The following is a 24449-nucleotide window of genomic DNA, read 5'->3' on the forward strand; positions in this document are numbered from 1 at the left end:
TGCGTCTGTTTTTATGGGCAGATCATACTGTTACCGTGCTGTATAGTGTGGCTTAAATTTAGGAATTGCCATGCCTCTGACTTTGTTGTTGGTTTGCTTTGCCTTTTGTGAGTTTATATGAATTTTACTAGTATTTTTCTGTACATTTCTGAAGAAAGTCATTGGTGTTTTAATGGAGATTGCATTGAATCTATAGCTTATAGTGGGTAATATGGGTATTTTAACAATATTAATTCTCTGAATCTGGGAACATGGGAGATCTTTCCAGTTTTGGGCATACTTTAATTTCTTTTATAGTGTTTTGTAGTTTTCATTGAAAAGACTTTCATTTCTTTGCTTAAATTTATTCCTAGTATTGAACCTACTGGGGGCAACATTGCTTTCATGATTTGTTTCTCTGTAAATTCATTATTGATGTATAAAATGTTACTGATATTTATACTGATTTGTATCCTGGAACTTCTGAATTCATTTATTAATTCTTATAGTCTTTTGGTGACGTTTTCAGTTTTTTCTACATGTAGAATCAGGATCTTTAAACGGGAATCATTTGACTTCTTTCCCTCTTATTTCCTGCCTTTCATTTCCTTCTCTTGCCTAATTGCTCTGCCTAAATAAAGCTTCCAGTAACAGACTGGACAAAAGTGGTGATGGTGGTCATCCTTGTCTTGTTCAAGGATTTAGAAGATCTTGCATAACATTTCCTTCTCCAGACATGTGACTCAGGTTGAGCTGTTGCTTACATTCTGCTTCTCCTTGAGGTGTAACTTCTTTAGTTGCTCCGAAACTATTGTGCTGAGCAGTTTGGGAACTTTTATGCTTTTGCAGTTTATGTGGCTTTTACTTTTTATTAGGTTGAGAGAAAAGTCCCCTCCAGCTTTCTAAAGCCTCAGTGGGAACAGAACTCTCCCTCCCTGTCTCCCTTTCAGATTATTAAATCTTCCTTTTACCCTTCCCTCTCTGTGAGTTTTTAATGTTATATGTTTTCAATAGCTTTCTTAGCATCTGCTCTACATCTTTGATTTCCTCTAATTTGAGAAATATTAGTATTTATACTACTGCTCAGAAAACCCTAGGAATCTTAGCTTTATTTTCAATTTTTTGGCCCCAGGCTCTCGTGCAATAGTTGCCATAGAATTTAATTATAAGTGCACTTTAAACTTCATAACTCATTATTCTTAACAGCTCTGGGTGCTACCTTATATTTATCCACATCTAGCTGTAATGTGCTCTTTATTTTTCCCTCTCTGCTAGGAGGTTTTCCCTCACCTCTGACTTACAGGTGCATCCTGGAGCGAGGCTGCTGTGATGGAGAAGTTAATTTCTGGATTTCACTCATATAATGAGCTAAGCATCATCAAACTTCAGCTTTTCCCTCCTGCAACAGCTAATCATAAGGAATTCCCTCCTAGTCCAGGTGGAGGTGTGGGTGGAAAAAGTCAGTGTGTCCACATTGACTACCTGCCACAATCATAGCTGCTGCTGGGACTTAGTGCCTTAGGACAAGCTCACAGATTCCAGAGGAAACATCAGTATCTTCATTGTCAAGGACAACAGCTACCTTTTGGAAGTGTATGTGCTCAGAAAATTGACTTTTTTTGTCATTATGATCCAGATTTAGGTGAGTGAATTTGAAGTGCAGAAGGAAAGCCTTACTTAAAGAAATTATATTTGAGGTGTGTTATGAGGCAATGTGGAGTAATTTTCTGCTAGGGAAAGTCCCCTGGTGTGTCCAATAGTCTATGTCCCAATTACAGGTGTAATGAATAAGGGTGTGCAGATACATATTCTTAAGCTGTAAAGAGTGGCAGTTTTAGTTCTGAGCAGTTTGAATCATGCTGACCTCACATAAAACTCCTTACTTCCTGAAAGGAATGTTGTCGGGTGTCTTGGTCCTGAGTGGGAGCTTAGGTGCTTCAGTCTCTGTCCTGCCTAGAGCTCAGCTAGAGAGCAAAGGCTGTGTGTAAGAGTGCTGCTCCTCCTTGTCTTGTCCCGTTCACATTTCTTCACCCTTTGGAAAACTTTATTCTAGGAAAGATTTTTGATGATTTTACTAGATTAATTAAGTTTAAATAGAATTGAGAAGAAAAGATTATGTCATTATGCATTAATTCACTAAAGTTCTATTCATGGTCTATTATTTGGTAGACTCTGTTCTAGATCATGCAGATATATTAAAAGTAAGAGAAAGATAAGGTCTCAGCTCTGTCCTCGTGGGCCTTACTTTTGCTGGTGAGGTGGAATGTCTATACTACTGGTGGGGAGATACAGGAAGATGACAGATATAAAATGATAGATAAATATGTAAATATGAAGCATCTTGCTTTGAGGGTTTTAGAGCCTGAATTAGGAACAAAAAAAAAAGAAAACACCAGTCCTGCTGACATGAGACCTCTTTAATTCTGCAATATCCTCATCTTTTTGAAATCTGTGTATAGGCTTACATTATTAGCTTACATTTTTCTTAGGTTTTGTGCATGTTGAATTTTGTCTTTATGAGAATATATAGAGCATAAGGCCTCCAGAAAATGTCCTGATTCAGTAAAAGACACAGTTCCTTTCTGCACTTTCATAAACAAGCCAGAGGCCCTCAGACATCCACACTGAACACAATAAGAGTGGAAGAGACTCAGAGACTGGAGGACACACGGGAAAAGCAACCATGAGTAGTCTGGGCCATATAAGATAGGGTAGTGCAGTGGGCATCTGCAGCCAGAAAGTCTCTCAAAAGGAAGGAATAAGGTCATTCTAGAAGGATGTGATGATATAACAGAGAGGTGTCCCACAAATTTCAGTGATATCCTAACCATTATTTTTTTTCTTTGCAGAGCTGATAATTGAGCCAGGCCTAGAGTACATGAGACAAGCACTCTATCAGTAAGCTACACTTCCAGCCCAACCACTAATTTTATATTTACATATTTTCATTATCATTACATACTTAATAGTTTTCATTGAAATTAACTTCAAACCGGTAGACTTCTAGAATTTCTAGTCATTCTAGGTGATGTTAACATTACAAGTTTGAAACTTAAGTTCTGAATTTTCAAAATTATTTTAAGATAGACAGTAGTTAAAATTTTAAAAATTGGATTGCTATGTGGATCATCTCTGCACCAAACCACACTTTTGAGCACTAGGGAAGGATGTACTAAGAATTAGTATTTAAAAATTATTTTAAAATGGAGCATTCCCTTCCTATAAGATTCTTCCTTTTGGAAATCCTTTCATTCCTCTTTTCAATCTTTCCTCATACAGTGGCCTTTCCAGTATGAATTAGAAATGAAAGGTTAGAGGAATTTACATTTCATGTTGGCACTGGGAGAGAGGTGAGTTGGTGCTTACCGTTCTTTCTTGATTAAATATGAGGCTACGCCATGGGAGGAAGGGCCAGGGAGAGGCAGGGACAGCAGGAACTATTGCTCTGGTAGAAGAGATACAGGTATGTCGGGAGCCTGTGGCTGCTACCTTATAGGGCATAGTGTGAGTCAATTTTTCATTTTTCTGACCAAATTCCTGAGAAAAACAACTTAAAGGAGGGAAGATTTATTTTGGCTCATGGCTTCAAAAGTTTCAGTTCATGGTCAGCCAGTTTTTTTTGCTTTAAAATCTGTAACAAGGCATAAATATCATGGCAGAAGGGTGTGACTGAGGAAAGCTGCCCACCTCCTACCAGTAGGAAGCAAAGAGGGAAAGAGCCCAGCAGGAAGGGGTCGGGGACAGGGTAAAGTTCCTAAGGTCATAATGCCAGTAACCAGTGCTTTCAACTAAGCCTCACCTGCTAAGTTTCCATTATGTCCTAAAAATGTAATCACATGTAAATCCATCGGTGGATTAAACCACTAATGAAGAGCTAGCCCTCATGATCCATTACCTTGTGAAAGCCTACTTCTGAACACTGAGGCTTTGAGGAACATTTTAGATCTCAACCATAACAGGCACCCCAGACAGATGTAGTAAGTATTAGCCCATGTTACCTGGCTGGCCCCACCTCTGTCCTATACTTCCTGAGACAAGTTCTAGTTCTTACAAAGTATATCTTGATGCCTGTATACTTATTAAATTAATATATGAAAAATTTCCCAGAAAATAATTATAGATAGTGAAATTATTCAAATTACTGTACTAAAATGTATTTCAAATAATCACTCTGGAGGAAAGTGAGGGTGGAATAAACTAAGGTGTTGGGCAACCAGTCTGGAGGCAGTCCTGGACAGAGAAGAGCCTGCACGAAAAAGACTGGAGAAAGCATCTGCAAAGGAGGAGGTGAGATAAGCTACATCTCATGTTTTGAATCAAGCAAAAGTGAAAGACTCAGGAGACTTTTAGCGCTGCCATTTATGAATGAAAATCTCCATGTGACCTCAACCCAGAAGTTTTATCCACTGGCCAGCTTGCCAGAATATATGAAAAGGAGAACAAGAAACAGGTGATGGCAATAAGTCTCCTCAAATAACATGATCGCTAGTAACCATGCTGAAAGCCAAAATAATCACCAATGATGATTCACCAAGAAATTATGGCCAAAATGAGCACTATCCAATGAATGGCAAATACCAATGATCAAATTATGAATAAACTTGCCTAAATTTTTAAGAAATTTACTCATGGGTTCTCCATAATCACAAAGTCTGTATGTAAATATATAAACAAAAATATCACAGATAGTCCCTTGAATGACCATATAAAAAAGTTATATAGAGACTAGATTTTTCAGGGGTAGTATAGGGGTCAAAATATGTATTTAGCTGTCAAAAGCTGAAGAAATAGGAAGAGATTAACTGGGAATAATTCTGGGAGGAAGGAAGTTGCATAACATATTGGAGAACTATGAGGAGAACTTGACCCAGAGGACAGGGCTTGGGAAACTAAAATGCCAAGACACAGAATCCTGATAAGTCTGAAGCAACCACAGTAGTGCAAGGTTTATTAAGACTTCAATGACACACTCAAAGCATTTCTGTTCTCCTTTTGGAGGAACACTGCACATGAAATTTGGCCCTGATAATCACTGTTGGGAGTATTCATATGTCTCTAATTAAAAACAATTAAGTAGAGTAATTTCAATGTTACAGAGACTCATTGGTGATCATTAAAAGGAGCCTTGGGACTAAGAAAGTAGGTTGAGGAGGAAGCTACTGTATGAGTAGAAAGGCCAGGAATCCAGTTATAGTCAAGGAATGTGGATCGGTTGTTGGTGTGTATCGTGTGAGGGGATGTGGAAAGAGTGCTGGCCTATTCATTCAAGAACCTCACATCTTACTTTTAGAGAATTCTCCAATTCTCAAACTGAAAGATAATCTTGAAAGTGTGAAGCAAAGCATGGCTCCAGGAAGGCAAGCTTCCCTCTGAGCCCATGCCCGGGGAAGAGGTCTCAGTACAGGACATTTTCAGTAACCAAGAGGCATATCAAGTCATTTTTAGAATTTCAGGTGAATTATATTTAGGTTGTCAACTACTTAAAGCTGCCCAGATATAGAAGATTCTATTTTCCATTCGGGTGTGTGTTGTTCAGTTTTCCACTGCTGTGGCAAAACACTTGAGCAAAGCAACTTAAATGAAGAAAGGTTTATTTCAGCTCCTGGTTTCAGAAAATTCAGTCCATGGTCATCTGGCTCCTCTGCTTTTGGGCTGTGATGAGACAATCATGGACGAATGCTTGGTGGAGTACAACTGCTCGCCTCTTGGCACCCAGGAATCAGACTGAGAGAGCCAGAGAGAAAGGGGCTCAGACCAAGATATTATCCCCAAGGCCACCCATTTTCTTCAGCTATACCCTATCTTATAAATTGCCATCATTTGCCAATAATGTTATCGAACTATGGATTCATCCACTGAAAAGCTACAGCCATCATGATCCAACCACCTTCTAAATTCACCACTGAACACATGAACATTTGGGGACACATTAGATCTAAAGCATAAGAGTTTTCGTCAATATACCCACCATCTTAAGGTACAATTAATCATAGAGAATCTGTAGAGTTGGCTTGGTGAGATGCAAAGGAGAGTCAGGTGTTGTTTTAGGAAAAAGTTTGATTTAATACAGAAGTCCAAATTACATTGATCTGTATCATTTCATTTAGTCACTGGAAACAATAAATGCTAGGTCATTTTGATGTTCTCTGTTTTGGATAATTATGTTGAAAATTGCAAGAGATAATATATTAATGGCAAAGGAAAATGGAGAGAAATGACTTCCCTTTTTTCTCAGAATCATTTGAATAGCATGTTAGTATGTGACTTTATTTATTTATTTTTTATTTTATAAATAAAAGGAGGAAAATATTAACAGACCAACAACATTTTACAAAATAGCATAGGATCAGTACAGACATTACAGAGTTACAAACAGAGTGGTAGGGAATTAACAATGCTTATTGTGACTTTAAAAACACATGGGGACAATTCCTGCCTTCAAAGAAATGCAAAAAGCTGACATTCTCTTCTCCTGGAACAGCTTCCCTCTCCTCAGGAGATCATTCTGTCTCCCTTGCTCAATGGCATTTCTTACAGATAAACTGGTTGCCTCAGTTACAGAAGAGGTGATTTCCCCAAACAATAAGATAATTGCAGGACAGTGCCATAGGCAGGGAAACAAATACTCATTTAATGAACTATATCATCATTCCTTTAATTTTTCAGTATCTACTTTGATTTCTTAACACTTTCTTTAAGATTGGATCCCACACTATTCACAGTTGTCCTGCAAGCCACAGCCTGTATTTCCAGCCAAACATTTTGAACTATGCCCCTATCCAAATTCTCAATTATGCAACAGTGCCAGGCAAAAGGGATTTCTCCACAACACCCCTCATCCCACCAACAGAAAAGCTCACAGAAGAGTGTAGTCAGTCTCTACCAGCTTTCAGAACTATGAAACAAAAACAAACATCACAGTGCATGGGTTCTGAAGCCATCAAGAGGTCTTTTTCTGTTCTTACTCATCATCATCCCTACATGGCACGGCATGCTAGGTGACACCTGGCTTCTGTTCTGGAGTGGTTAAACCACTCCTCTCTAAACAAGAAACCACCCTCTGTTCCAGAATCTTACAAGACCAAATGCTACCAGGTGTCTGCTCTGACTATGAGTTAGGCAGGGATTTCCATCCTCTATGCAAAGTATTTCCTTTTAATGTTGTGAATAAAGACTAGGTTTAAGGGTGAAATGCAAATTCAGATTCTTTCTCTTCATTTGTTTTCATGAAAAAAAAAATCACTTTTGGCAATTGTACCTGAATATTGGCTTTTGTGTGTGTGTGTGTGTGTGTGTGTGTGTGTGTGGTGGTAATAGAGAATTTGATTATAATAATATTTTATCTCTTTCCACATTTGATCCACAGTTTTAGGATCTTACAGCATGTGTTTAATGAATCTTGTTTAAGTGGAATATGTAATAATGGTGCACAGTGTATCTTTCATTGCTTCAAATCCATACTCTTTACCTACATCCACTGGGACTTCTGGGGAAATTTCTTTATCACTAAATATCAATTTCTTCACCTTTAAAGTTAGGACTACAGTGCCTACATTGCAGACTCATCTCTTAAGCAGGATGATAGGAAAGTTCCTACACAGTAGGTGCCTTGCTCTTTATTTTTTTTTTATGTATTTTTTTATTTTAAAAATAAAAGGAGGAAAACATTAACAGACAGACAACCTTTTACAAAGTAGCAGAAGAACAGTACAGACAATACAGAGTTACAAAGTGGTAGGAAATTAACAATGCTTGTTGTATTGCATATTGATATCTTCAAAGTGGTTTCTCATGAAAACAAATAGAGACATGCAATATTGATCAATCAAGGACTCATTGACAGTTTCTTTCAGCAAAGAAATAGAAGACAGTAGAACAACTATGTTAACTATCCTGTATATACATACATACAAAATTTCTCCTTCTTTCCCTTCTCTTTTCCCACATCCCAGTTCCCCTTTACCCTTGAGTGTTTTCCTATCATTTCACAATGTCTATCATACCTCCGAGTCTAAATTAACTCTTTCAGGTTTTACACTAGTGAGAGATAGGTGCCTTGCTCTTAACAATAAATACTTTTATGTTATTATGCTGCTAATGTGTTTTGTAACAAGCATTTGGGTAAAGGCAAGATAATATAAAATAGAGAAAATCTTTAAATGTGATCACCTGTTCACATTTTGATTCTTATTTTCCCCTTCTAATGCTGCTCAGTTTCCACTTGGTATTTTAAAGACTATCAAGGGTTCAGTGTGGATTCTTGCACTGAGTCACAGTAGACATGAAAACAAGATTGAAAAGAGGACTTAACGGTGGTCCATGTGAAAGAATGTGTATGAGTCATTCATTTCTCCCCTAAATTGACTTCCGTTGCGCAAAATTGGATTAACAGTAGCTCATAGTTCAAGAACACTGCAATTGCTGTTCCATGCAGGGCTAACCTGCAATCATTATTTGAAATAGTACTTTGAAGTTTTATGTCCTCAGCAAGAACCAGAATTGACAAGTTAGGTTCATTTAAATAGTTGCCTCTTACAGAATTTCTTCATTCTTAATCTTTCTGAAATATGCATTTATTATTTCATATCTTTTTATTTCATTGATTTACCTTTGCATTAATTTAAAGAAAAGATTATTTTATTACCTGTAACATTCAGGGACATGTATTCCACACTCACTAATGTTATTTTATAAATATCCACTCATACTACTACATACAGTCATAGTTTATCATTTTTTTTGCTAAGTGATTTCTGTCATATGACTATAGCATATTTTAATATTAATTTCATGCTCTTGAAATTAATGCTTCTATTAAAATTTTTGTATACATCTCCTGGGGATCATATTCAACTATTGTTGCCTGGGGATCATATTCAACTATATATATATATATATATATAGTATATATATATACTAAGTATATATATATATTCCTAGTATATATAGTATATATATATACTAAGGAATAGAATTTTGGGTTATAATAGGTGTGGGTGTTAAATTTTACAAGGCATTTCAATATCTTGTTAAGGGGTTTTACTGATATCTTTCCCAAGTGGTTATTCTATTTCACACTCTAGTAGTAATCCAAAAAAGATCTCACTAATCCACGTTCCCTTCAACAATTAACATTGCTGGAATTGATGATTTTTACCAATTAAAAAAGTAAAAATAGCATCGTGATTTTGAGCCATATTTTAGTTATTAACATATTGAGTATCACATTGTACATATATGAATCATAATGTGCTTGTTTGTGAAATGATTTCTTACACATTTGATTGGATTTTTAATTTAAAATATTTTTTCTTATATACATGTAGGAGTGCCTTACATATGTGTACGTGCTGATATTGAAATACCATTCATTGAATGTTCATACAAAATTAATTTTTTTTGCATCAAAGGTTCTCCTGTTTCTTATTTTCAACTGTTTTTTCAATTTCTTTAATAATTACAAAAATAATCAATTTTTTAATTGCTTCTAGGAGAAAGTTTTTATGTTAATATTGAATTTCATTTAAAAATTCTGACCAAAGAATAGATCTAGAAAGCTTGAGGAAACATCTGAAATTAAACATTCTTAATAGAAAATTCTTAATATTCTAGGCTCCCTTTTCTCTCTACTCTAGAAAATAATCTTTTCTTTTCATTGTAAAATACACATAACAAAACTTTGCAGTTATAAATCATTTTATTCTGGCAAGGCTGCATAGGGAAAATATCCCTCTGTGTTTGATGGGAATGTACACTAATATAATCACTATGGAAATCAATGTGGAGATTCCTTAAAAAATTAAAAGTAGAAATTCTATTTGACCCAGATAGTCCCTTTGTAGATATCTTCCCTAAACAGTTAGAGACATCATATTACAGTGATATATCCATACTCATGTTTATAGCAGTACAACTCAGAATAGCTAAATTTTAGAAGTGGTTTATAAGTCCATCAACAGATGAATAAATATGAAAATGTAACATGTATACACAATAAAATATTCTTCTGTCATAAATATAAACTGAGTCATTTGTGAAAAAATGGATGCTCCTTGAGACCTTAATTTTCAGTGAAATAAATCAGATATGCAAGCTTAAATATCAAATGATTTCTTTTATATGAGACACTCAAATTAAGAACAAGATAAAAAATATGTAATAGGAAATAGGGAGATAGATATTTCTCAAATTGGAAGGTGTCCAAAGATGGACCGGGCTTAGGGAGGGCCAAGGAGGGGGAGAAATAGAGTGAAAAGGGAATTCAGAAGTGCTGACTCCACAGGAGGAATTTAAACATCATATAAATGCATACTAATAAAAATCATCTACAAGTGTGCAATTCAGTGGCATTAAGTAAATTCAAAGTGTCATGTGACAATCACCACAATCTTTTTGTAGAACATTTTTTATCATCCCAGACAGAAAATCTGTACCTATTAGGCCATAACTTCCCACTGTCCCTCTGCCCAGCCACTGGAAACCTCCATACTACTTTCTATGAACTTGGCCTCACTTAATGAAATCATGACCATATTTATCCTTATGTATTTGATATGTTTCACTTAACAATGCTTTCAAGATGTGTCCATGTTGTGGTATATTTAAGGACTTCACTCATCTTCATGGCTGAATAATATTTCATTATATTGTACATATTTGTGGGGCACCACAAGATATTTCAATACATGCATATGCTGAATAATGTTCAAATCAGAGAAAGTATATATTTTGCCTAAAAGATTTATCATTTTTTTGTATTAAAATCATTGCAAATATTTCTTCTGCTTTGTTTTGAAATATACTTTATGGACATCCTGCTACTCTACCTATCCTCTGGCAACCATTATTCTACTTTCAACTTTTAGGAAATAAAATTTGAAGATTACAAGTATGAGTGAAACAATGCAGTATTTGTGTTTCTGTATAGATCTAGCTATGTTGTCACATGTGACAGGATTTTACCTTTGTTTAAATGGCCTAACTGTAGTCAATTCCATATATTAAAATATGGAAATTAGCCATCAGGTAATAGATACTTAAGAATATTTTGAAAAGAAAAATAGAAAATAAAAATCACCTATAATTACTCTGGTCAAATATAACTTTTAGCAAATTTTGTAGGTATTTCATTGGAGTATATTTAATGCCACATGTCATCAGCTTAAGTGTACTCTTTTATAATTTGAAAATTTTTGGTAATATTAGATCTTCCAAAGCTTCTTCCATAAAATATTAAGAATTCCCCCATATGTATGTCTTATAATTTATGTGACTTAGCAAATTTATGAAAGGATGATGGAGCATGAGCCTTATATTCAAGAATGAAAGCAGCAGAAGGCAGAAAGCCAAACAGCCTGAGAGTTCCACTTACCTGAACATGCAAGGAATGTTGTACACACATCCTACTTCCTTATATTTGCTTCTCACGTACATAGAATCTTGATTTGCAGGGCCTTTTTTTCAGTGGTGTGTAACATATACTAGTAAAATGTGAGATAAAACTAGAATCTATTTAGGCTTTTCTGTTCTTGATTCTCATTTTTATACATAGTGATTCATAGTTTGTAAAGGTCTCTGTTTAAGGACACAACCCCGACCTGTGAACTGACTAGGTCTACCTGCACTTGATGCCTTCAGTGGGATGATGAGCAGTCTTTCTGAATGGGGTGTATATAGAAAAGTATCAAGGTTTAATGAACACAGGATTCCATGGGAGTTTAATTCTATTTAGACAAGTAATTTCCAAATTGTGGGTGTTGGAAATTGTTTCAGCTCTGAGGCCATGACCAGTAGCGAGCTACTGAGTAATTCCCCTTTACTCTGCCCTTTGCCCTTTGACCTACATAATACTCTACATGGTTTTTGCTTTTGAGAATAAGAAAAGGTTTTTGGTCCACATTATCACTGACCATGATACAGTGGGGATACAGCTGTCACTTCGGGCCAGGTGTTTACAATTGCTGATATCAAAAGCAAGATGGTTCTGAGAACCTCCCCTGTTGAACCCAGCGGCTGTGGGCCCGAACTTTATGCACCACAGCTGCTGACTACTGTAGAATCTGAGTGTTTCTGCTTCCTTTTATCTCTCATTTTCCTCTTCTTCCTCCTTCTCCAGTTTGAAAGCCACATTCACGTACACCTTCTTAATTATTTAGCCAATCCGAGGAACTCTCACAACACCATTCAAATGTTTAACTCACATTATTAAGTCAGCTCTGCTGATTGCAGGCACAGGATAAAAGAGATGTGAAACCACTACTCCTTAAATGCATTGATAACATATGTCTTGGGAAACCAAGATGTGCCCAGCGGAACAGAGTAGAGGGGGTATCTTGGGATTTGAGAGCACACTAGTGTGTGGGCGGGGTGGAGAACTGATCGAGGAGAAAGAGTAAATAACCAGGCAAAGTTTTCCTGTTTGGAAAGAGTATGAGTGTAATGAACATACCGGATTAGCCAAGGTTTATACCCACCCACTCCCAAATTTTACACTTTTAATTAATCTGACTCTTTCTTCTGTCCAAAGCTACTCTTACTTATTGATATGAGGGGCTGTGTCTATATCTTGTTCTGTACTGTAGGGAATATCAGGGGGGATCAAATGGTTGCGATTCAATAAAAATGTATTGAGTGGATGCTTCAGATTTTTGTTTACTGCTCCACATTTCCTTCATGTGGTGACTGAATACATTTTTAAAGTGCAAGGACACACCCCTGAGTGAAGCAAGGAGAAACACGTGGAAGAGTAAAACAACAGCTTCAAAAAATAAAGAATGTAAGTTAAATCTGAGGTTCTAACAGTGACAGACAAAAATGAGGAAACTTTGAGGCTTAAATAGGTTCAAGAAATAGTCCAGTGAAATCAGCGCCCACTGTGAAAATCAGGTATTTATTTCCTTTGTTCAGAGAAAGGCTCGAACACATGGAGGAGAGGTAAGATGCAGGGGGCACAGAGCTTCTTCAGGATAGAACTGGGAACAAACTGGGTCATGTGTGGATCTTTCTAGCACACTGGAAAACTGTGTGAGGAAAGGAGAGATGGAAATGGGTCTATGTACTGCAACACAGCATTCAGCTAATGGAACAAATAGGTCAGTTTTAACACTGAAGGGAGCTATAAGACAGGAAGGGGTTATTACCCTCAATAAAGAAATAGAACCTTTAAACCTGAGTTATAGAATTCACCAAATTCTTTTCAGCTATTGGTTAAACGAAACTCAGTCCTAAAGGCATGTCCTCAGTGTCACAAAACTGGAGCAGGTTATTTCCTACTTTGTAGAGTCCTTGTCAAGCCAAGATTTGCATTTTGGTTAGGAAATTTTGGGGCCAGCCCTCTGTTAGGCACTTCTACTTCCCCTTGGGTGGAGCAGCAACCCTATAAAGAGGTCCTTGGATTCAGAGCTACTACATTCGAGCTACCAGAATCTGCATCTGCATTGGAGAAGCTGGTATGTCCAATTTCTTGAGTTTGTCTGTTTATTTTTGTCTTCTCAAGTGTTGAATTTAATTTGGAGACAGCGAATTTTGTTGATTCAGACTTGATCATAGGTTGTTACCTTGTTGATGGAGACTTAGGACTTGAGCACACTAATGAAATATTAGTTTATTTTTCCTTCTCTTAGGTAAGTGCATGGTGTCCACATAGAAAAAATATAAAAAGAAATCTTTTAATTGAACAACAGCACAGAAAGAAGTATTTTCTATTCTTTATATATCTTTTTCATGTTCTTTAGTAAGGTGTATGACTTAACCAGTGGTGAGACCCTCGAAATCTTCCTGAATAGCTGTTTATTCTGTTGCCTAGTAAGCCTACTGGGACTTCACAGGATATAATGGTAATTGAAATTTCTTGTGAGAAGAACCTGACTTCTGCCCTTCTGGCTGCATTTTTGAAGATGTTATATTCCTCCAATAGCACTACTGGGTTCTTGGGAAAGAGATACTATTTTGAAATGTGTCCTGAAACAAAAAAAAAAAAAATTTCCCAAAGCTGATGAAGAGAAAGGCTAAAGTAAAAGAGATAGACCACTAATTATTAAAAATGTAGTTGACAGACTAAATAATATTTTTTGGGAAAGAATATGTCTTGATATTACATAGCTTTTGCTTTTTCTCTGTGGGAATCCCTTCTTCTGAACAATGTCCTATAATTTCTTTCAGCTTTACAGATTCCAGGAAGATGTCTTACCAACAGCAGCAGTGCAAGCAGCCCTGCCAGCCACCTCCTGTGGTCATAACCCCAAAGTGCCCTGAGCCGTGCCCACCTCCAAGGTGCCCTGAGCCGTGCCCACCTCCAAAGTGCCCTGAGCCATGCCCACCTCCAAAGTGCCCTGAGCCGTGCCCACCTCCAAAGTGCCCTGAGCCGTGCCCACCTCCACAATGTCCTCCTGTACAACCTCCCCCACCCTGCCAGCAGAAGTGCCCGCCCAAGAGCAAATGATGGGGTCAGGATTCCTCAGGTCATGCAAAGCGAAGGGAAACGGGCTCATTCCCCCTCTCGCAGCCCCTCCCCTTCTCTTCAAAGCCCATCATCTCAATGCAACAGCCGTCTTCATCCTTCATCCTGTCACCTGCGATCATTCCTGGCAGCCAAATAACGCTTACGCGCTTCAAGAAGTCCTCACCTGTGTCTGCATCCCACCCCTTTGAAAGCAGAGCAGCAACTGGCACCTCGGCACCGTCACTCCGTGTCTTCTGTGTGTGTGTGGCACGTGGGCAGTGATTGCTACCAGCTGGGAAATTGTGACTTCTCTTTAAATTCCTCAATAAAGCATATTTTCTTTGAGGAAAGGTTACATATTTTATTGCTTTTAAACCTACTTTACCAACTATATCCTATAATTTTGATTTATTTCTATCCTTTGAGACATAGGTCAGGGTCCTGTATTTAGTGTAGTCAGAATTTTGGGTCATACTAATGAATATTCCTGTATCATTTCAAACCCACCTTGTTTTTCTTAATATTTAAATGTCTTAGACTTACATTTACTTAGATTCTCAAAATTTCAATCTCTTCTACAGCAAAGTTTGATAGTTACATCACTGTGTTGTCACTGGTGTAAAATTCAATTAATCATACCGTTTGGTTGACCCAGTGTTTGGAATCTACTTGATATTCAATCTACTTGGTGGAGCCTTGTTAGTAGCAGCAGGTCATCATTATTTCCATCATCATTATTGGCATGATCCTCGTGACCAGCACAGTTACTCCAGTTTATTGTAACAGTATAAGGAGTCAGATTTTCAAATTTTGTTATTCTTTATATTCTTCTCTTTATTTTGTAATTAACCCCATTTTTCTGCATCATAGTGCACAAGATGCACTTTTGGAAATTCAGCCAGTCGCCTGCATAGTATGATGGTAATCGGGGCTGGGGATTTAGCTCAGCGGCAAAGCGCCTGCCTGGCAAGCGCAATGTCGTGAGTTCGGTTCCCGGTACCGGCGAAAAACCAAAAAACAAAAAACCAAAAAACCAAAAAAAAAACCCCCCCCCCCAAAAAAATAAAAGTATGATGGTAATCCTTAAAAATATTGGTAGTGACTCAGCTAATTTCTGATAGCTGAGACACAACCCAACTCCCACCACTGTAAGGAGGAAAAAGGTTATTTTCACCCACAGTTCCTAGAGGTTTCAGTCCACAGCTGGCTGGGTCGCAGGTCGGGTGGCATAGCAGCAGAGCATGGGAGAGGAGAATCGCTCATGGCATGGCAGGTGGAGCAGGGAGAGATGAGAGCGGAAAGAGGGAGACAGACCCTTCCAACCTAATCCCGTGGTGATTATCATGCCCATGTGATCCGATCTCCTTCTCAAGGCCCCATCCATTATACATGAGGCTTTGGGGGACAAGCAGACATAAAACTACAACAGATGGTTGAAAAGAAATCATATCTGCTCCTACCTTTGTGCTATCTTCTTACTTTAACCACGTGTTCAAATCCAGGGTCCCATCATTATTTCTCCCCTTTGAAATTACTTTCGGAACTGCTATGTCCACATATTTGAAAGATGCTGGTGTCCAGGTTTGTTTAGATTTGCAAAGGTCCTGCTGCTGCGCAGCTGCTTTTCTCTGTGCTTAGATTACTACTCAAATAAACTCCCAAGTGAAATAAATGTGTTCCTTATATTCCTAAGGGTTCAAGTGAGCAAATAAATGGAATTAGGAGGAGACATTCTCTGCTACTTTCGAAGTTTAATATACTGTACAATGTGCCATTGAATTAGAAAGTCCTGTCCGTTAGACTACAAGTCCTTTGAGAACAGGCCTGAGCTTCGGTGATTCTCTTGACTTGGGTCCTTTCCCCAGGAAGCTTGTTAGATTCTTAGTTGAAGTATTAAATGCCAGTACATTGAAAAAAGGTTCTTATTAGTTTGACCAGACTATCATAAATTTGAGTATGTCTTTCTGAGGATGTCTTCTTTACAGTGAGAGACATATTGGTTGCAAAGGAAAAATAAAATTATTTGTGTTTGCAGATGACACAACTACCCATATAGAAAGATTTTTAAATCTATAAAACACTAATGATTTAAGCAAGGTCTCAGTATAAACCATTGCTGTATAGACTTCAACAGTGGTTTTATATAATATTAATAAACATTTGGAATTTGGCATTAATAACATACTATTTATGGCCATGTCAAAAACATGAAGTAAATCAAAATTCACACACCATGTACAAGACATTCTGTAAAGTAAAAGCTATAAAAGATTACAGAGAGACATTACAGAAGATCTGTATAAATGGAGAGATATACAAGGTCAGGCATTGAAAGACAGTTATTATATAGCAGTTGTTTTGTGTTCATCTGCAAATCCAATGCAATCTTAGTCAAAATGCCAGTATACATTGGGAGGACACTTGCTGGAAAGTGAGAGGTTTCAAATTTTATAGGGAAATGCAAAGGATCTAAACTTGTTGGGATATTTGAGAAAGAACAATTTGAAGGTCTTACACTAACTTTAACGTCTCCTCTAAAGTGCAGATTCTAAGATACAGAGGTATAAAGATCAACCTGCATATGAATAAAACAGGTAGAAAGTCCAATAAAACATATGGTCAATAGACATTTTCTGAAAATTTCAAAGTATTTCAATAGGCAGTGGACAATGATCTTAACAAATAATCCTGAAATAATTGGACACGTATAATTCAAGTGAATCTTGTCTTTTGTAGTTACAAGTTGATCAGATGCCCCGCTACCATATTCAGTGCAGTTTTTCCTTTCTTGTACCTGACTTCAGACAGAGGAGGGCAAAGCACCCAAAGATACTGAGAGCATAGGAAAGAAGGAACAAATATGACTGCATGGAACAAAGACTTGTCAGTCAACGTGGACATGAAGAAGAAATAATTTCCTCTGCACTGAGCCACAATAGTCTGATTTTTACTTTTGCTAGACAGTGCTCACCATATCGTAGCATAACTAGAACAGTCAATTTTCATCTGGTACCCTAAAGACTGTTAGGGATGTAGTGTGGAACGTTGCACTAAGAAACCAGGATGGAAAGGAGGCTTTAATGCAGTCTTTGGAGGAAGATATGTCTGAATCATTTACTTCTCCTCTAAATGGACCTGAGTTCTAAAAAATTGGATTCACAATAATCCTTAGTTGAATGGCACACAGCCAGTTTTTGTCCACATGGGATTGATACACATGACATATTTTTAAAGATTTTTCAAGTTTTATGTATCCACAAAGAACTAAAACTGACAAACTAGTCTAATTAACACTAGGCTACGTAATTCCCCCATTCTTATCTTTCTGTAGTTTGTGTACCATTTCATAAGTTTTCATCTTACTGCTTTACTATTTACATTAATCATTAATATACTTTTAAAAAGTATTTTAGTATGCATAAACTTCTTGGACATGATCCTTTCACTAATATCATTTTGCAGAAATCTACTCATACGATTTTATGAAAGCATATTTTTTCCTTTATTTTGCTAAGTAATTTCATCCATGGGACTATAGTAATTTTAGTGTTCAGTCTCTTTTCAACATAATTTAAGTGGCTTCTTGTATTTGCTGTTATAATCAGTGCTGCTGTGAAGAATTTTTTTATTCTCTTCTGGGACTCAGAGTTAAGTATATCTCATATATACATATATGAGAGAGAGAAATAAATACTGGGTTTATATATACATGTGAGTATTAAATTTTAAAAATCATTGCAAATTTGCTCAAATGAGTATAATATTTCACACTCTATTTGTAATCCATGAAGATCTCATTAACATACATTCTTTCCAATATTTGCTATAGGAATTATTAATTCTTACCAATTAAATAGTACAAAATTGTATCTCATTTTGCTTTCCATCAATATTTTGCTAATTACTAACATGTTGAGTATCACAGCATACATAATAGGAAGGAATGAAAAACATGATAGATGTTTATTTTTAAAAATCATAGCAGAAGTCACACTGTCATTAACTACTCTCAAAAGCAGTCGCCCTCACTTTGAGTGCACTGACCCCATTATTCTTACCGCTCTCTGAAGTAGCTCTGGAAGTGTTTTGACTCCAAAACAGCCTGACTCAAAAGCACGTGAGCGAGGTGTCCACATGGGGCGAATTGCGGGGGTTACTGAATCCAGGAAGGTATTTCAGGAGAAATGTGGTCAGGAGGGTCAGGTTGTGTTTCTGACCCACACATGATGGGCTGCAGAGCAGTGAGTCTTTCAAGCTGTACTCTTCTGTGGTCATCAGCTGAATGCTGTCTGAGCCCAAAGAGTTGATGATATCCATCATGATCCCATGCATTACCTAGTACTGCAGATTGTTCTGGGAAACTGGCATATTAGATGATTTGCACAGCAATGTCACCACTAAACCACTGCTTAAATCCAGTCCCCAGCCTTCCTTTCCTACTCTGTAGTCCAGCATCATTCTTTAAAAGTCTGAAAGTCTGTCAGTGTGAGCAGCAAGTTGTAGATGTCATCAGCCGCTTAATCTTTATTGTTCTGTAACTTCCTTGTGAAAGCATGCGGAATCCCAGTATCTGCTCTAGCAGCTGCTCCTCAGTGTACTTGCCCACTAGAGAAATGTATTTATTCAAAATGGATGTGTATATGATCAGTTTTTCCTCCTGTGTCTTCAAACTCCTGGTAGTGCTTGTTCATGAAATTCCTCTGTGATAACTGGAACACATCATCTGTGATATTTTCCTCTAAATATGCAGCCATGGCATCAAACTCTAGATCAGAGCAGAGGATAAGGACAACGCCAAATTCTGCTCCTCCAGCCCGGCCAAGTCACAGAGCTGCCTCTACCTGCAGAGTCCGCACTTCAGGTTGTCAGGCTGCCACCTCCACAACTCCCCACATCCACTCCATTTCATATTTTAAACACCATTTTTCAGTGTCTTCAGTAACTACAGAGATAATCAAGTTTGCATTGTTTCCAGGTTTTTATAGTCAAATTTAATTTTAGTTTAATTTTGTGACCAAATAATTAGTCTAGGGAGATTGAGTAAACACATGAAATTTTAAATTCTTAATGGAAATTCTTAATGTTCTTGATCCATTTCCCTCTTTGTTCAATCTTTAAAATAATCTGTTGGCATCATGGTAAAATACACAAAAGGTAATTTCCCATTAGACAATATGTTTCAGTATTCAGTGGCATTATGTATATTCAAATGTCATGCAGCATTTAACTTTCTCCATTTCTAGAAATTTTTAGATCATACCTGATTGAAACTTTGCACCTATTAAACAAAACTTCCAACCCTTCCCTCTCCCTGCCATTGATAACCTCCACTCTACTTTGTGCCCTATGAACTTGACTTTCCTAGCTAACTTGGAGAGTGGAACCGTATAGTATTTGTCTTTTGGTATCTCACTTATTTCATGTAATGTAAGGTTTTCAAGATTTACCCATATGGTCTCATATATCAGGACTTCATTCTTTATAGTTGAATAATATTCTACTTTATTGTATGTATTTAGAGGATATTGGGTGATATTTCATTACACTACTTGTATAGGCTGTGTACTGTTCAAATCAGGGTAAGCATATCTATCACCCAGACAATAGAGCCTTTATCATTTCCTTGTGTTACAAACAGTCAAAATCCTTTCTCCTCACCCTTTGGGAATGTACCATATATTATCATTATTTACAGTTCCATGAAACATTAAAACATATTTCTTCAACTTCTAGCATAATACTCAGTGACCATCCTCTCCTTATTCTGTCCTCCCTGCAACTCTACCTAGCATATGGTAACCACTATGCTACTATTGACATTTAAGAGATCCACAGTTTTAGATTCCAATTTTAAATGAGATCATGCCATGCGGTCTTTCTGTACCTTGTTTAGTTTACTTAAGGTATTGTCACCTTGCTCTATCCATGTGGTCACACATAGAAGGACTTCTTTTTATGGTCAAATGATATTTCACTGTGTGTACCAGGTTTTCTTTCTGGTTGTCATTGATGGACACTTAGGTGGAGCATTATTTGTAAAGTAAAATAGAAAATAAAAATATGTCTGTGATTATATAAGCCAAATATAACAACTTTTAAAGAAACTGTTATAGTTATTAACTATTTTCATGAATATTTGTTAAACTGTTGTCATGTTTTAAAGTATTTTATTATAATTTAAGCATTTTTATTAATTTTCTAACACATTTTCTTTAATCCTTGTATGAATTATAGAGCAAATATGTCTTGTGTTTTATCTGGATCAGCAAGTTTGTGAAAGGATGAAAGACCCTTACTTGCAGGAATAAAAGCAGAGGACAGAAAGCCAATGAGGCTTGTTGTTTTCATTTACCTGAACATGGCAGGAAAATTTTATCATGATTCCTGTGGCTTTATTTTTATTTTCATATGTATTATTACAGCATCTTTATTTGTAGAGACTGTTTTGTTTAATGCTATATAATGTATAGTAATAAAAAGTGAGATAAAATAAGACAATATTGGGAAAAATCAAAAAGTTATTTTTTGTCATTTTTGTACAGTAATGATACATAGTATAGGCCTACAAACATTGAGAAATAGAAATAAAACATTGAGAAATAGGATTAAAACAAAGGCTATTTGAGTCTTAAAGATTCACCTAACTACTCAATTTAAACAAGTTCATTAAATATGTACAATGATAACAGATATATAAGAACCATGGTGTGTGCATGCGTGCTTGTGTGTGTGTGTGTGTATGTACACAAGTGTAAATTATCATGTGTTCCTGTCTCAGGTTTTGAATGTTTGAACTTGGAGAAATTTCAATTGTTAGACACCATCTTCACCCTGCGGCAGCTCTTCTTGTAGCTTACTTGTGAGGAGCTCAGAGTGTTCAGTCACTTTCAACCTCTAAGGTCACTAAGGCTGCATTAACTTTAGTGCCTGCATTGCTATGAAAAGCAGCTCTCCTGAGTGTCCTATGTCCAAAAGAGTCTGTGGCTATGACCAAAATTATGTTACCTGATGGGAATCACATTTGGCCAACCAATTCTCAAATTTTGGGTGATAGAAATAAAAGATTTAAGAATTTGTGTTTTAGCCAGGAGGCTCTGAGGAGTAGTGAGCAATGCATCAAGTGAAGGCACGTTAGATGCTCTTTGATCACTGGCATGTGTAATACTCAACATGAGCCACACACTGATGACACTATGTAAGCACCTGGCCTCTGTCCTTGCAGGGTCACGCCCAGTTGCAACCTTGACCAGAACACCTTCCTCACTGTAAGGAGCAACAACAGTTCCAGGAATCCCCTATTCTGTACTGGGCACAGGCTGGGCTGCAATGATTCACTTTCTTCTGCAGTTTCTGGAGCATGGGTGGTGACTGTGCAGAGATTTGGAGTCTTTCCCCTTCCTCCTCTTTGTCATTTCTTTTTTCATTCTCTTCTTCTCCGTGTATAAAGCCACACTCGTAGGTTGCTTTCTGATTACTCAACTAAGACAAGGAAGCTCCAGCAACATCCTTTAAAAGGTGTAACTCTCAAGATTTAGTCAACTTTAGTGACTGCATGAACAGTTTCAAGAGGGTGAAGGATCTAGCTCCTTAATGTACTGCTAACATATGTCCCCAGTGACCAAGATGTGACAAAGCGGACAAATAAAACATATATATTGGGGAGTGAGAGGAAAATAGAGACAGCTGGGAGCTTATGGAGACTGCAGAGAATAAACCTGTAGGTAATCAATGTTTAAAAAAAAATACTGTCACTCATAGTTCATAGATTTAAAACCTTTATGAAAAGAGTGTGAGAGTAAGCCAACATAGAAGATGGCCCTAAGTTCTTACTCTGTCCCAATTTTATACACTTAAGGTTATGATCCTCACAAACCTACTCTTAATAATTTACATAAAATGCTTTGAGGTTTTACAACTTGTTCTGTACTAGAGGAATATCAAGGGGACCACAAGGGTGTGGTTCAAGAAGTAAGTTTAGACTGAATGTTGTGATTTTTGCTTACCTTTCCTAGCTTCTCTGAAGTGGTGATTGAGTACTTTTTCTACAAAGGGGGAAACTAAATCACACATTTTTGAGGAAGAAGAAAAGCATTGAGGAGGTTGGTCCCACTCTGAAATCAAAATCCCTAATAGCAGAAAAGTGCCTGTATGAGTGGGGAGGAGATTGCATTGAAAAGGCAAAAATATAGGACAAATTTGGAATCATCTGCATGAAAGATAGAGGTGGAGGAAAATTCCAGCCTCAAATAGGGTCAACAGACAGCTCACTAAAGTCAGCGTCCACTGTGAGAAGCAAGAATTCTTTTCCTTCGTTCAAAGATAAAGACTTAAACCAGGCAGGAGATGTAACCTGCTGCAGGGATACACAGCTTGCTATCAGCAGAACAGTAACCAGACCTCAAGTTGGTTTTAGGTCTCACACGTCTTCCAGATCTCTGAAAAACTGTATTATGAAAGAGAAGATAGAAATGACTGTAAGTAAAACAAACAGACCAAACAGTCTTAAGATTCAAGAAAGCGGAAAGATATAAAGTCTTGATTTTCCCAAACCAACAAGACAGCCTTTGACTGACATTTAAGGAATCCACCAAATTCTCCACCAGTCATCAGTTACTGAAACTGCATGCTAAGGTGGTAGGGCCTCTGAGTCACCAGGATGTAACATTATATGGAGATGTTGGAACAGTGTATTTTCTATTTTCCAGAGTTCCTGTCAAGACACTTATGAATGGATTTGCATTTTGATTAGGAAATTGCTGGACCAAACTAGTTTCAGAGCAACTACCCCACTTCTGGTACTCAAATCCCAGTGTGCCTTGTAGAACCTGGTGAGTCTGATATCTTGTGTTTGTCTGTGTCTTCGTCTTGTCAGGTATTGCATTTAACTTGAACACAACTAGTTTGGTTGGTTCAAAGTATGATGGTGGGATGGGTGTTATTTACTTGAGGGAAACTTCTGACTGTGATACAGTGATATAGTGTATTAACTTGCTTTTGTTTGTTGGTAGATAATTTGAGGTCCACATGGAAAAATAAGATGCCAGGGAATGTTTGATTTGAATTAGAACAGAACAAAATATTTATTTCTTTTGCTTATCTTTTCACTGTGCCTTTCCAAGATTGATGTCTTAACAATTATGAGGCTATCAGTTCTTCCTCAAGGGACCTTTGGTCTCTACCCAATCAGCCTACTGGGGCTTCACAAGACTTTGAAACTTGTGACTGCCTTTCTTGAAGATTTTATTTTCACTCAAAGAGCAGTACTGGGTTTTCTTGGCATAGAAATACTATCTTTGGGAAAATGTCACGAGATAAAAAGAAAAATTTTCCCGAAACCTGATAAAATAAATTACTCTAGTGTGAGAAATAAGAAAGTTGTAAAACGGAAGTTGAGATTCAAAAACATTCTAAGAAAGAGCAATAATGTGACCTGATAGGATGTAAGATTTTTCAGATGCTTTCTATGGGAGTCCCTTCTTCTCAACACTGTCATTTACTTCTTTCAGATTGTGAGACTCCAGAAACATGTCCTGTCAACAGCAGCAGTGCAAGCAGCCCTCCCAGCCACCTCCTGTGGTCATAACTCCAAAGTGCCCAGTGCCATGCCCACCTCCAAAGTGCCCTGAGCCGTGCCCACCTCCACAACACAAATGTCCTCCTGTGCAGCCTCGCCCACCCTGCCAGCAGAAGTGCCCGCCCAAGAGCAAGTAACAGCTTCAAGACTCTTCTAGATCAGGAAAAGAGAAGGAAAATGGGCTCATCTCCTTCTTTAGCAGCACCTTCTGATTCTCTTCAAAGGCTTCATATCCCTGTAACCCTTTACCCTGTGACCTGCCTGTGACAGTTACTGGCATGAACAATCCTCTGTGTGCTGGAAGAGTCCTCGGCTGTGTCCGCAGCCAGCCCTTTGGAAGGAAGAGCAGCAGTTGTCTCCCTTGTTCCATCAGAAGTGGTCCTGCGTGTTTGTGTGGCACTGGGCAGCAATTTCCACTGCCAGAGGAACTGTAGTTTTTTTTCACTTCCAGATAAA

At 37.4% G+C, this 24449-nt stretch overlaps 1 protein-coding gene and 1 pseudogene across 1 annotated transcript; one reads left to right on the forward strand and one right to left on the reverse strand.

Moving 5' to 3' along the window:
- Positions 1–18754: 18754 nt before the first annotated feature.
- LOC102017405 lies at positions 18755–20798 on the reverse strand (annotated as a pseudogene).
- A 2405-nt stretch (positions 20799–23203) lies between these two features.
- Positions 23204–24130, forward strand: LOC102009784 (small proline-rich protein 2E). The gene is made up of 2 exons (XM_005414611.2): positions 23204–23247; positions 23926–24130. Exon 2 carries the CDS (start codon positions 23945–23947, stop codon positions 24128–24130), a length of 186 nt encoding a protein of 61 aa, XP_005414668.1. The 5' UTR covers positions 23204–23247; positions 23926–23944.
- Positions 24131–24449: the final 319 nt, after the last annotated feature.

The sequence above is a fragment of the Chinchilla lanigera genome, unplaced genomic scaffold, assembly GCF_000276665.1.
Source record: "Chinchilla lanigera isolate Chin_1 unplaced genomic scaffold, ChiLan1.0 scaffold00191, whole genome shotgun sequence".
In the NCBI taxonomy this organism is placed as follows: Eukaryota; Metazoa; Chordata; class Mammalia; order Rodentia; family Chinchillidae; genus Chinchilla; species Chinchilla lanigera.

Bases quoted from the DNA above. Each gene is read 5' to 3' on its own strand.
- LOC102009784 (XM_005414611.2), top strand. From the start codon at position 23,945: ATGTCCTGTCAACAGCAGCAGTGCAAGCAGCCCTCCCAGCCACCTCCT.